At 39.0% G+C, this 14,875-nt stretch overlaps 1 protein-coding gene across 26 annotated transcripts in view; it reads left to right on the top strand.

Annotated features, from left to right (window-relative positions):
* ARPP21 (cAMP regulated phosphoprotein 21) overlaps positions 1–14,242 on the top strand; it is a 154,838-nt gene extending 140,596 nt beyond the window's left edge. For all 26 annotated transcript variants that reach the window (XM_072793456.1, XM_072793457.1, XM_072793459.1 and 23 more), the window contains 2 exons: positions 12,144–12,292; positions 13,437–14,242. In XM_072793456.1, the coding sequence (XP_072649557.1) occupies positions 12,144–12,292; positions 13,437–13,694 (407 nt within the window). In that variant the 3' untranslated portion in view covers positions 13,695–14,242. The remainder of the gene's footprint in view (positions 1–12,143; positions 12,293–13,436) is intronic.
* The last annotated feature ends 633 nt before the right edge of the window (positions 14,243–14,875 follow it).

The following is a 14,875-nucleotide window of genomic DNA, read 5'->3' as shown; positions in this document are numbered from 1 at the left end:
AAAGCTCTGAGATGCCACCCTGCAAACCTTGCTGGGTAAGGATGGGCCTTGTACAGTACTTTCTCAGAGGTACTTCTGGGAGTAGCCTGGTGTCCTGCCAAGGATAAAACCTGAGGCCTTTGCCGGCTCTGCCTTACCCAGTGTGTTGGCATCATCTCACTGCACTGAAGAGAGCAGTGGTCATTTGGCCCAGAGGGCTCCCTCTGCCTAAGGTTTGGACCGCTGGCCTGTGCCATGTTGGGGGTTCCTCTGAGGCCAGAAAGGGATCATCAAGCAAGAAAGGTTGTGACTATTTTAAAATGCTCGTACTCCATTTGGGTGCTTTAAAGCATTTAACCATGTGAAATGTGAATATCACCCCTGAATGCCTTAGGTTGAAGGGAAAAATTAACAAGTGAATGATCTGAATCATTTCTCTTCCTGCCCTGGAGCAAGCCACTAAAAAAATGAAACTGCTCTGTCATGGGGGAGACAGCCTGCCCTAGAGGGATGATTGAAAGAATCTTCAGGACACACCATTTGTCCTGCAATTTCATTTTCACTTTAATTATTGTAAAATCAGATTTAAATGTTGACCATAGGCTGCAATTCCAGTCAGCTGAAGAGATAAGCACATTTGTATTTGTGTGGACAAGGCTGAAGATCTCTGATTGCTGTATCAATTCAGATGAAAACAATGCTTTTAAATAACAGTCTCCTACATAGGGAGATTAAAGGTATTTCTTATACTGTTATCAAGGATTACCACAATTGATTATGTAAATGAACAGAACGTGCCTCTTTATTGTCCCCATCTGGTACCAGAGGCTTTATTTTGGGGTCATCTGTTGAATATTGATAAAGAGTATTAGGACCATAAAGGAATCAGAAATCATGTTTCCCAAATTCTATCTATAAACAGACCAATACAAAGGTTTATCTCCAGATTGTTCTTGGAAAACAGCTGTAGGTAGAATGCATACATTTATATCAAGTTCCGTGGTGAATTTCGTTTTGATTCATTTTAGCTATACAGTGCATAATCTAGAATCAGTCAATCACTCTTGGATTGTAATTAAATGTAAATAAATTGAACTTTTAACTCTTTTGGCATCCTGAAGTTCAAAACTGATTGATCTATTCAGACTTTAAGGAAAAATCAGAAAAACTAGATCTTGAAAACATTAGCTCTTGGCATTTTTGCACATATGTTCAAAGAATATGTGTCCAATGTGTAACAGAAAATCTCTTCCTCATGCCTGTTTCAGTTTTGTGTTGATGGAAATTACACTTGATTATCTACTGCAGTAGATAATGTAGAGCTTGTCATCACCTCAGTGGATCCTTGGATTGATTTTGAATGGAGAGTTTGTGATAACATGGGCTTCTCATTCACCTCTAATTAAGACTTCCTTCCTGTAATTCCATGTGAATCAAACACTGATCAGATTCATAAAGTGAAAAAAAAAATAAAGTGAATAAGGGCCTCTTTCCTTCAGATTCTTGTCAGAAGTTATCTTGGTTATTTTAAGTATTTTAAGAAGGCCTAACTTTAACAAAGTTAGGCCTTCTTAAAATAACGTCACAGTATCTTGTCATGTCTCCTCCTAAGTTCTCTGAGCTGTCTTGTGTCTTCAACCAATTTAGCAGAGAGGAAAGACCGGAGATATATTACTACTGGGTCAAATGAGGTATATAATTGTAAGGAGGTCACACGGGAAACTGGGATGGGTGGGAAAGAAAATACAGACTCCCTGTCACTCCGGTCCCAGCCTTCTTGGTTATGTGCATCCCTTGATGCATAATGTGCTATGAATCATGACAAGCTCGTAGATTTTCTTATTCTCTTCCAGATTGTTAATCTTTTTCTCTTTATTTCATTTTCTAAAAGATAAAAACCCTTACATTCATCACATATTAAAACAGTAAAACCAAACTCACAGAATCCTGTTCACTCTATGTCCCTTTGTAGCTCTTTGCTCTTTTCTCTGCCCACAACTTGGTCTCACTGTCAGCCTTCTCAAAGGATTCTCCTTTCTTCCTTTTCCTTCCTATTTGACTGCTTTGCCCATCACTGCCTTTGCTTGTGTCAAGATGACCAGCATATTTTTGAACTGAAGATCTCATTCCTTCTCTTTGTTGGCAATTCTACAGCTTTAGTCATGAGCATATTTCTCTTTCTTGAAATACTCCTCTCCCTTTTTTGATGACACCATTCCCTTCTGGTTATTCTAATTTTCCCATCACTCATCACTCTTCTATTCAAGTGTTGCATTCTCTCAAATCAGTATTTGAATATTATGCCTTAAGGCCCCATCTTGTTTGTCTTCCCAGTCTGTACCCACTCATAAATATATTGTCTTCAAGAGCAACTATGTCCTGATGACTTCTGAATCTGTGCCCCTAAGAACAGTCTGATGGCCTGAACTCTACACCTCTTTCATTCATGTGTTTCCTGCTCCTCTCCATTTACTTGTCCCTCTTATATTTACTGCTAAGCCACTATAGTCAACTCCCCTAAGCAGACCAGGACTTGAGATTGATTCTTGGGTTTTTCCTTTCCATCACTCCACCCTGCAGTTCCTAGATGCCAGTGTCTGATGGTTCACAGGCCAAGTATGTCTTTGAGGTGTCCATTCACTCCACCCCTACCAATCCAATGCATGTCTTCATTGTCTCTGCCCTAGATGATTGCCATGGCCTCCCAGGAGGAGATTCCCTACCTCTAGGAATGTCACCCCCAAGTGACTCCTGAAGAATATTCATGAAAGGGCCATCCATCATTTTACTGTTCAGCTTATTAGCCTTACATGGCACCCTAAATTTTTCAACATTAAGTTCCAGTTTTATAGATAGTGCTCAAGATCCTAGGATTTGAAGACAACTCCTTTTCTCTCCCCTTGTACTGCCTCTCCCCACTTCTAACCTGCTGCCACCCCTAAATACTTAAAATTCTTGAACATATTTGGGCTGTGGGATTTTCATAAATCTGTGGGCTTTTCATAAATCACTCCATATGTTTTACCTCGTTTATCCTGATTATTCCCACTTCATCCCACCCCATTAGAAGTTACCTACTATTTTCTAATACTAGGTTCAAATGATCTCCTAGAAGCCTCCTATCATATGTTTCCCATTTCGTCACTCTCACCACAAGTAAATCTGCCTCTCAGTGATCCTAGAGTCTGAGACATGCTTCTATTCCAGGGCCATCCAAATTTCTATTCATAGCTGGTTGCCACCACTTGCCTAAGCTCTGTGAATGGCTCTTATAATCATTCTTATGCCAAATGTCAAAGAGCAAATAGTAAATAAGATTTGAAAAGTAAGGATAAGAAAATGAAACTGAACTGAACTAAAAATTTCATTGCTTGCCAATGAATTTAGGTCAGTAGTATGCCACTATGCCCAACCATCTCATTCTGGCTCAGAAGAACTGTTGAAAAAAATCAAGGAATCTTTCCAGCTAGTTCCTAAGGTGTTTGTAGCTTGAAATAGGCCATGTTGGGAATATTTATGCTAGGGAAACCAGGAAGAACTACAAATAAGGACCTTTGTTTTTCATAGAATCAGTTTTCCAGTGGATGACTGTTATTCATCATGGTAATGGTGGTGGTATAGTCAATTAATCCATGTTCATGTCCATCAAGCATGTGATACCACTGAAACTCCTAGATGCTTTCATGGTCTCTGCCCTAGGTCAGTGCTATTGCTTCCCAGAAGATTGCCACTAGACCAATATTATTGTTAAATGTACCACTAGAATAAGGTTTGGATAAGAACCCTGCCAGTCTGGAATTGAAGAAAAGAAGATAATTATGTTTGATGACTTGGGAAAAATAATGCATAATGCTTTCTTTTATAAAGGGGTGTACTTTTGATTCACCATTAGTTGCCTGGAACTAGTTTTTCTAGTTACAGTGATGGGCAGATTTCTACATATTGTATCTATGTTCACAGCACTTATTTTCAAAATAGTTGGCCAGGGCCAGGTTATACCCAGTAGCCCTATGACAGTGACGGTCATTTGATCACAGTGATGTTAACCCCATGACACTTGACCTCACAATTTTCCTGTTTGAGCCAGCTGATCAACAGCAATTCATCAGCGAAGATATCTACCAAGGGGGATGATATTATACGGACTGTGATCAGAGCTATTTCCAAACTTGACTTTGCCCCAAGCCTAGTCTAGGGAAAGAGGTCCTCAAGTTGCCTCAGCAGCGGTTGGCTATTGCCCATGCTGGCTGTGTTATGCCCACAGTTAATTCTGGCAGAGGTTCAGGGATGCAAGAACGCCACTTTATCTTCTAAGACATGCAGCCTTGCAGCAGCCCTATTAGGAAAGTAAAACGTTTTTGAGTCTTTTATGCAGCTTTTCTCTCTCTGGCTTGTTGAAGCTCTCTGGCTGTCAGCATAGCACTCTGGGCCGGGAAAGTTCAGAGAATTACTTCAATAATATGACAGCCTCTTCCATTTAAAATGGGATTTAGCTCAGCTTCTCTCAGAGGCGTTCATTGAAAGTCCATGCATGATTCATTCCTCTAGTCATTCAACAATGTCTCTCATGTTTGCCCTGATTTAAAAAAGAGAGAGAGAGAGAGAGAGAGAAAGAAAACGAGCTTTGTAGTTGCGATAACATGGATCAGGATAGTATAATTGCAGTGAAGAGGCCCCCAAGCTGGCAGGAATAGGCTGGTTCATCTGATGTGTCCTGCCATTAGAAAATGACCCATGTGTGAATGTTCTCGGGGGACAGGAAAGAGGCTTTTAAGAATTACGCTCTGTGCACTATGAAAGCTAATGAGCAAAAGAACAAGTGTGAAGAAAAACTACTGCTTCATGAAGCATAGTTCCACTTAGAGCCTGTGACAGCCTTCCTCAAATTCATTAGGATGAACTGGTCTTTGCACGGGCGTGTACTGCATTTCCTCTGTTCCCGTGCAGACTCCCTGCAGGTCATTCTGCATCATGTTCCTATGAAATTAATACCACAGAATAATAAATGGCAAGGAAAAGAGGCTGGGTGCAGAAACAGTCAACAAATAAGGTGGAGGCAGACATATACACAAAGATGAAAGAAGTCCTGATGGGCTTTAACAGGGGAAAAAAACACACAACTACTTGCACTGCTCTTTTTGAAGGTTTGGGACCATTTTCTGCCATTTCACTTCATATATAAGAACATTAGAGTATCTGATTATGATTTCTAGACTAGGTATTCTTGTCCTATATCTTAATTTGTTGATATATTGAAAGATAAAAAAAAATGTCTTCCAATCTAGTCTATACTGCTCTCCTATTTTAAAAGTCTTACATAGGTTTAGGTCATGTAAACTAGGAGTATGGCATAGAGGCAAGTGCTTCAAAAGGTTAACACCTTGCTTGTCAAAGTTGAGCCCACTTGGCCTACACTGTGACACCTGGGATTTATTGTCCGACTATTGTACTAGAACAGGCCAACATCTGCAAAGGCCAGAATCAGGTGTCTGCCTTAATATCTGAAGACCTTCTGGTTCTGGGAGGCCTGAAGGTAAGATGTTGAAGTGATATTCCACTTTAGATGAGGGTGGGGTGACAGGCAAGGGACATGCATCACCCCAGATCTACCTCTCTAACACATAAGATAGTGGTTCCTCTTTCAGAAAACCATAGAGATATCATGCTACCTATCCATCCCCTCTACCCAAGGCCACCTGTAACATCAAGGTGCTATAGGTAGATGAAGCTGAAAAAGACCCCCTATCGTAGTGACAGTGTCCCAGTAGCAAGTAAAACTTGGTACAAAAGTCATAGTATTCATAGAACTAGAAAATATAATGATGGCAGTCTATAAGCTCCAACAGTACAGCCATCTCTAAGTGGCCTGGGGGATCTTGATTTCTCCAGGCCTTCATCTGACATCCTAGGTCATTTTACAGGGTCTCTGTGTATCTCCTTTCTCCTCTTTATTTCTGTCTCTCAAAATTATTAATGCTAGTTTGTTTACAAAGGCCAAGTGACTTTCCTAGAGGCAACCAGCTACCTCAAACAATCAAATGATTAATCTTGTATTTAATGTAGGCACAAGTTACTTTTACCTTATATTTTAAGATCATTTTTGAGGAAACAGCCCAGAGTAAATATACAGGTCTTCAAAGATTGTAAAGACAGCCATTATTTGAAATAGTCCTAATAATTGAAAACTATAGTATCAGCTTATTAGAAACGAATGAAGTAAATGACGGGACTGGAGTCTATATGGCTCACCCCTACCCTACTCTAAACCATCTGCCCATCTAGTGTCCCCTAATCTGAGTGAAAAGATATTAAAATTGTTATTGAGTGGTATGAGTTGGTTTTGACAGGACAGTTATGCTCTGCCTTTGATTTTTTTCTTTGATACTAATAAGATCTTCTTGACAAACTGTAGATCAAAAGTCTTTTCTTTTAATTTTGTCAATTATTGAGAAACAATTAATTCAATAAATGACCATTGAATACCTGCCACACTGAAGGAAGTGTTAGGGTATGAGAATCAGAAGAATGTATAATAAAGAGTATCACAGTTTATATCACAGTTTAGCAAGTATAGGCAAGGATGCTGATGTCAGAAAACCACTACTAAAATTCAGGCTTTCCCTCCTAGTAATTGTGTGACCTTGACAAAACACTACCCCTAAGTCAGATTTCTCTTTTGTAAAAGGAGTTTAAGAATAGTGACTATGTCCCAGGTTATCATGGTAAGAGGTAAAAGCATTTAATTCACTGTTTGGATTAGACTAAGTTATCAACAAATCTAACTAGTTAGCTAGTTTATAATGGAAAATCTTCATTTCCATTTCCAAATGGAAAGTGTAAAGGAATTGATAGGAAACCAAGAAACAGAGCTGGGAAGATACTGGAAAATGGTCCAAATACACAAAATGTAAAAATTCAGCAAAGGGAGAGGCCAGTTCTGAATAAGCATTTTTCTTCTGATTCTTCACCAGCCATGCCACAGCCGAGTTACTGAAATTCCATCTCAAAACTATGTACAAAGAGCAGAATTTGGATTCATACACAGCTAGCATGTTCCCTAGGAACTTAGAGAAATGTTTGTATCTTCGTTTATCCAAGATAAGCAATTTTTGTATTAAAAATTATTAATTTTAATATTTGAAAAGACATTCCAGCACATTAAGAATATTTTATTTAATAAATGCAACATGTAAATTACACCAGTCGGGTGGGTTGCAGAAGTCAGTAAGAAGTGGCTGGCTTCTCATTAATTTGTTCTAGAGATATTTACTCTCTTAACTACTCATTTCTTCATCATCACCTCTGTAACCAACAGCAGCTGAGGCAACAAAAACCTGAAAATGCAGTTTGCTACTTTGTCATTACATTCATTTCACAATGTTGTATCTGTAACAAAATATTCAAATACTGGTTAAAATAAGGTCAGTCGCAATCATGCCAATTTATAATCCCTAATCAATGTACATTCTGATTTTTCATAATTGCGGTACATCCAGAGAAATGTTTCCTTGACAGAATATTGATGAATAATCCTCAAGTTACAAAGTCTTCAATAACTGTTGTATTTTAGTAGAAATACTATTAAATTTTCAGATTGGTAAAATCCAGACACTTTAAATTTTATAACCCCTCAATCTTAAAAGAGTGCATTCTTTTATTTGCAAGAGACATTTGTCCATTCCTAACCTTTTTACCTTCAGAAAACAAATAATGCATGTGACTTTAAAATTGAATTAATCTTCACTGAAAAAGAAATAAAAATAGCTAATGTCTTTATGATTTCCATAGCAAGCCTACAGGGCAGATACTGTTGCTGTTTCTGTTTTGTAAGATGCATTATATCTTGCTAATCCTCAATAAATATGAAAAACTGATCATTTCACAGCTCAGAATTGACAAACTGGAACACATTTCTCGTTTGAATAGACGAGATAAGCAGGTTGCCACTAGCTCTGTCATCGCTGCCGTCCGGTAGGCTGCGTCCTGGGCAGACAGTGTTAGTTCATTCTTAGGTCACTGCTCTCACATTTCTATTTGTCTATTTCTGGACCAGGGCTCAGCTTCACATTCCAAAAAGCCTCCTGTCTTAAGGACCTTTCTGCTACCTGCTGTAATTTAAAGAAATGGGCACCTCCAATTAAACCATTCCAGGTGTAAATTTCTTGCCTGAGGAGTGAATTGAGACATGAATGGGATTCATGAATATTAATTGGGCTTTCTTTACACTTAAGTTTTCGTTTTGAAATTGTAGAGCATCATTTACACCCCACAGAAATCTTCATGTGCCCTAAGTGTGTTTACTACAGGAACCCCGCACTGAGCTGGTAAGTCGTGGCTCTGCATTCCTGAGTATTTATATTCACAAATCCTGAGGCAGAGGCGGCCGGGAAGGGAGCCACTGCAGTGCACTGCATCAGTGCTCTCCGACAGATGCACCACACCCTCAGGTCTGCACCTGCCCTGTGATGAGGCCACACAGCCTCCTTAGGCCTTTTGTCTTCTTGAATATTATTTGACGTGCACTTTCTCTTCCTATCAAGACATTTCTGTTTCTGTCTAAACAGCTCTATTATCATAAGACATTCCCTTTAGCCTCAATTTGGTTTGAGCTGGTGCAATAAATGAATCTCTCATAGGCTATCTCAATGTAGTTTTGAATATTTTGAAGATGACTCTGTGAAGAATGGTTCAATAGGCAAATATATAACCTTTAGAAGCAAGGCCCTTGCACTTCTCCTTGTCCCCCACTCCCTTCCATGATTCCTCTCCTTTTGTTCCCATCTTAGTTATGCGTGTTCTGCAAAAAGTCCATTGACACCAACAGGGCTTTCACCATGTGACCAGGTGTAAGTCAGAATTTTAAAAGACATCCCTCACTTTTTCAACCTGTGCTTTGAATCTTCCACCAGAAAAGAGGCTCTATTACGTTTATGATCACATGGACTATAAACAGTGTTCACGCATTGCCTATTCTTTGCTGTGGAATTCAATGGTAAGGAAGACTGTTGGTGATGAATTTTCTACATTCATACCAAGTTACTTTCTTACATGTGTAACAGTTCTTGCTAGCATTAATTTGATATGGCTAGGGATAATGTCATAATAAAATAACACAATAGCAAGAGAATTTTTTAGGGCCAATAGATACATGAATTAGAGTGGAAGATCCAGACAATGGATATAATAGAAAACAATGACAAGCATACCTTGGAGATGCTGTGGGTTCAGTTCCAGATCACTGTAATGAAGTAAATATCACAATAAAGCGAGTCAAATGAATTTTTTGGCTTCCCAGTGCATATAAAAGTTATGCTTAGGGCAGCCCAGGTGGCTCAGCGGTTTAGCGCTGCCTTCAGCCCAGGGCCTGATCCTGAAGACCGGGGATCGAGTCCCATGTCAGGCTCTCTGCATGGAGCCTGCTTCTCCCTCTGCTTATGTCTCTGCCCCCCCCCCCCGTCTCTCTCTCTCTCTGTGTCTCATGAATAAATAAATAAAATCTTTAAAAAAAGTTATGTTTACACTACGGTCTATTAAGTACAGCACAGAATTATGTCTAAAAATATAATGTGTGTACCTTAATTAAAAAATACTATTGATGGGATGTCTGGATGATTGAATTGAGTGAGCATCTGACTCTTAATCTCAGGTCAAGTCTCTTGAGGCCCATTTGGGCTCCATGTTGAGCATGAAGCCTACTTTAAAAAATATATCTATATCTATATTGCTAAAATATGCTAGCCATCATCTGAGTTTCTACAACTTATAAACACTGATCACAGATCACCATAAGAAACATAATAATGAGAACATTTGAAATGCTGTGAGAATTACAGAATGTGACACAGAGACATGAAGTGAGCAATAATGTTGGAAAAATGGCACTAATAGACTTGTTCAAAGCAGGGTTGCTGCAAATCTTCAATTTATAAAAAAATACAGTATCTGCAAAGCATGTTCAAGAAAGCTCAATAAAAAGAGATATGTCTGCATGTTAAAATAAATTTCTCCCAAGTGCTTCTGCATGCAAGGCATTCTGGGAGATAGTGAGGACCATGACATGGCCTTCATCCCAGCTCCCTGTCTGGTAGGTTTTCCTTATTGTATAACCTGTAAACCTGCTAAGTATGCAGCACCCTGAGCTGCACTTCTTAGTCTTTACATAGGCCTCCAGAGCATGTCCAGAGAAGGATTTGACTATGTACCATGGGCACAAAGTACATGGTCATTACTCTTAATTATATTCTTAATATGTGATGGTGTCCTTACAAGAATTTAAAATGACTCAATAAGTTAAAACCACTATGAGGTCATTAGTAAGGTGACTAATGTGAACACAAATCAATGGGGTGTGAAAGGAAGATCAGAGGATGATTTTCTAATTCTACATTTGCCTCGCCCAGTGGCAGGCACAGGTCAGCACCCCCCCCCCCATGTGGTTTTTCCCCGGGCTTCCTCTCTTGGGTGTTCCAGACTGACTACACCTTATTTCTATCTAGTTTGATGAACTGAACTATTCTCCTAACTTAGTGACTATTTGCAAACCACTGTTTCCACAATATTTCTAAGATAAGGTAATTTTATGTATTCCAAAGAATAGCAACATATTTTCCCCTGCAGAGATTATGCACTCTCACATGCCCAAAACACAGGATATTTATTAAGAATGCATATTGAGGAGTACCTGGGTAGCTCAGTCAGTCAAAAGTCCGACTCTTGGTTTCAGCTCAGGTCATGATCTCAAGGCTGTGAAATTGAGCAGCAAATTGGGCTCTGTGGCTCAGCACAGTCTGCTTCAGATTCACTCTCCCTCCTGCTCATGCTCTCTCCCTCTCTCAAATAAATAAATACAAATCTTTATAAATATATTGATTAGGAATTTTTAATCCTTTTTTTCAATTTTTAAAATCTGATTGTAAAACATAGTTTACCGTTTGTGTTAAAAAAAAATCTAGGATTTTAGGGGTGCCTGGGTGGGTCAGTCCTTTAAGCCTCTGCTTTTGGCTCAGGCCATGATCCCAGCACCTTGGGATAGAGCCCCATGTAGAGCTCCCTGCTCAGTGGGGAGTCTGCTTCTCCCTCTCTGTCTGCTCCTTCCTCCTCTTATGCTCTCTCTCTCTCTCTCTCTCTCTCTCAAATAAATAATATCTTTTACAAAATCTAGGATTTTAAAATTTTCCTCTCAGAGAATTGTGTTAAAACAGCAGTTCTACTTTCTCTCAAGAAGTCAGTATGGTTAATAACGAGCTCTAGAAGGACCTTATGAAGTGAATTGTTTGATTTTTCTAACACCACATCATTTTCACCTAAATTATAACCTTCTTCCCAGAATTTATACAAATAGTTCACTTCCTTTAAGAATGCATTTTAAACCACTTGTGGTGGGGATTAAAATAATTACAAATAAATTATGATCCATTAAAAAAAATAAAAAAGAAACCCACACAACTGACCCACTCAGAAGGATGCAATGGATAAAAATTTTTAAGTGCTGAATTCTATATTATCTGTTATATGTATATGGTGACTTAGTGTTTTACCAGAATATTCTCCTGGGAGCTAGAGAACAAAAGAACAGAAGAACAAAAGAACAAAACAAAAGGATATCATATTTTTCTCTTGTTGCTGCCTTTTGTTTAAGGCAGTGGACGTTGAACTAGGGTAGTGAATCATTCACTAAAAGGTGGAAAATAGAAAGTTATTAGGCAGTTTGATCTCTGGGTGAAATGAGTTTGTGTAGAAAGGTGAGATAGTAAGAGAATGAGTCCTTTAGAAGAAAAACACTTGATAATTTGTGAATACTTCAAATATTATTGAAACAAAGCAAGCAACAAATGTGAGAAGTGTAATTTATAGCTATCAAAAGATGCCAATAGAGATTACCATGTTTGTGCTGTAAAAAAATCTACCATTGTCATAACATACTCATTGGGCTACTCTGCATAACGATGAAGTATCCGTGACTATTTTGGCTTCATACTCTTGTCCATTCTTCGAGAAAAAAAAAAAAAAACCACACATTCTTAGGAAATAAGCATTTGAATAACATATTGCCGATGGAGAGACTGAAATGTCTGAAGGGTGCCTTGTGAACAAGTGCTCTTAAACCCTATGAAACTTGTGTTCTTCCTGGCACAACCAATTCAAAAGGTGGTTTTTCTTTGCAGGTTACCAGCCAGTCTTGTCTGGTCAGCAGGGGTTCCAAGGCCTAATAGGAGTACAGCAGCAGCCTCAAAGTCAGAGCGTGATGAGCAACCAACCAGGAGCTCCGGTGCAAAGTGTGATGGTCTCCTACCCAACAATGTCTTCTTATCAGGTGCACATCAGCAGCTTGGAAAATTGTGGTTTAATAAAGTAGCACTTGCCAAAGTAGAGGCTGTGGGTATGTTTCTCATTGTTTGGTTAGTGTGTTGATGGGTGCTATGCCCATCACCCTGTTAAGATTAGAAGTAGAAAATGGGACATGTATGCTCCTCTAACTACTGTGGCTTTTGAATGTCCTGCTAAATGTGATTCTATACAAACTTCTTGGAAGAAAAGTCTGTGTTCTAAAGTTTTATTCATGAAGACCTTTGGCTATTCCACCATAATTTTGCTTATTCTGAAAGAAGCCTCATGACAAATTTGTAGTCATTTTTGCACACAGCCTCCAAAGTTTCACCATTTTAAGTTAAAAGAGATTTTTGAATGGCATCTCAGATTCATTCAAAGGGCATGGGTAGGGCTTTACCAACCTCATTTTCTAGACTAAACCATACTGGGTATTTAAAAAATGTCATGCATCCTTTTGTGATTTATATCCTAACATACACTGGAAGTAGAAGTGAAGGGTTAATGACATGCTTTTACTGTTAAATTTGCTGCACCAGCTACTTCTGGCCCTTAAACAAAACAAAACAAAACAAAACCTATCCTTGGGCCTCTTACTTGACAGTCCTATTCACATTGCATCAGTTTTTACCTACAGCTCTGTTTTAGATTGTCCTCTAAGGCTGCAGGTTGAAAGTGGGGTAGGTGCCTGGGACAAACCCTCTTCTGCTCTATGGCTCCAGGCCACTTTATTTGCATGAAACAAGAATGGGAGTGTCTCATTCCAAACAGAGAAAACACTGGCAGGTGATCCAAACTGGGGTCCCCTGAGGGAGGGTAATGAGAAAGGAAGGAAGGAAACTCAGAACTAACACCTTTTGAGCAATCCCTAGGCTTATCCCAGCACTGTACATTATCCCTGTAATCTTTTCAGTGGCACTTTGAAGAAGTGCAAATGGTCTAGGCAATCAGAGAGAGTAAGTGAGTTGCCCAATGTCAAACAGTCGATAAAAGATAAAAGATAGTGCTGGGGTAGGTGACCAGTTAGGTCTAACCCAAATGCTTGTGTGTTTTTCCTGACACCACAGTAGCTCACTGGACATGGAAACACAACCTCTTTATGAAGGGCTGTCTCTTATGTCTTCCTACAGGTGCCAATGACCCAGGGTTCTCAAGGACTGCCCCAGCAGTCATACCAACAGCCAATTATACTACCTAACCAGGCAGGTCAAGGATCACTCCCAGCCACTGGAATGCCTGTTTACTGTAACGTCACACCACCGACCCCTCAGAACAACCTTAGGCTGATTGGTCCACACTGCCCTTCCAGCACTGTCCCTGTGATGTCGGCTAGCTGCAGGACAAACTGTGCAAGTATGAGCAACACTGGGTGGCAGGTCAAATTCTGAGTGCTCTGGCTGTGGTACATTTGTTGAGTACTCATGGCCTTTAAGGGAAGAGCAAGGTGTGAAACTGGCTGAGGACTTAAGTATTCACTCAACACTCAAATGATTGCTGCTGGTATTCTGTAAAAAAACAAAAAAACAAAAAACAAACAAAAAAACCACAAAGACTAATACACACATTAGCTGGTTAATGGTGCATATTTTTGTCATGTCTGCTAGGTATGCCTTTATAGCTTAGCTAGTGACATGATTTCATCAAGGTAAGATTTTCTCCTACCACTGAATACCACTGTGTAGATTATAATATCCCTAATTTGGATTATTAGTTTTGTACTTTGTGTTGAGTTTGTGATGCTAAAAGTATTTAAAAATTATATACTGAAATCACATTGTACCAAAGCTGTAATAGAAAAGAAAAGAATTGATGAATGGAAGGAATAATTTATATACACTATAGAGTTTTCTTTTTTAATGGATATATACTGTATTGTAGTGTTTAATCAAAATAAAACTATTTGACCTTATGGAGGAAGGTCATGTTTTTACCACCAGTTTGGTTTACTCTCTCTTTCAATATGTGTTTTTGTATATGTCACTGTTATCCCTTTGAACACTATTTCATGAGCAATGCACAGTAATGATGTTCCAGGTATAAGTGAACTGGGATCACATCAGGAGATGTGGGAGGCAAACACTTAACCAACTGTAGTTTCTTGTCCTAACACTACAGAGGTCCTGGGAATAAGGTGGCTTCCGTTTCAAACATTCATCAACTTCACATTTTTGAAATATATACCTTGATTTTAGTTTTAGGGGTATTGAATGCATGTAGCTGTACTTTCCCAGTTTGGAAAACCTGAGTGACTTATAATAGCAGACCTCTACCAAAACCTGTTCCAACTTCTTTGAAGTTGGTGAAGTTGGTGAAATCCACCACCTATCTGGAAAACAAGTTTTCTTTGTTTAGAGGGAAATTGGAAGAGACATGGTCTAATTCTGTCGAATATATTGAGTCATACAATGTAAAGTGCTTTGAGGGTAGTCAACAACTCAAAAGTGCTAATGTTTATTCTAGTAACTGAAAAGAAGGTAAAATATATCAACAATGTAGTCGCAAAGATTCAGAACATTGAAAAAAAATTTAGAAGAAGCCTGTTCCTAATCCTTAAATGTTTATCTAAATC

The sequence above is a fragment of the Canis lupus genome, chromosome 22, assembly GCF_048164855.1.
Source record: "Canis lupus baileyi chromosome 22, mCanLup2.hap1, whole genome shotgun sequence".
NCBI classification, from domain to species: domain Eukaryota; kingdom Metazoa; phylum Chordata; class Mammalia; order Carnivora; family Canidae; genus Canis; species Canis lupus.
This window is presented reverse-complemented; position numbering and strand designations above follow the sequence as displayed.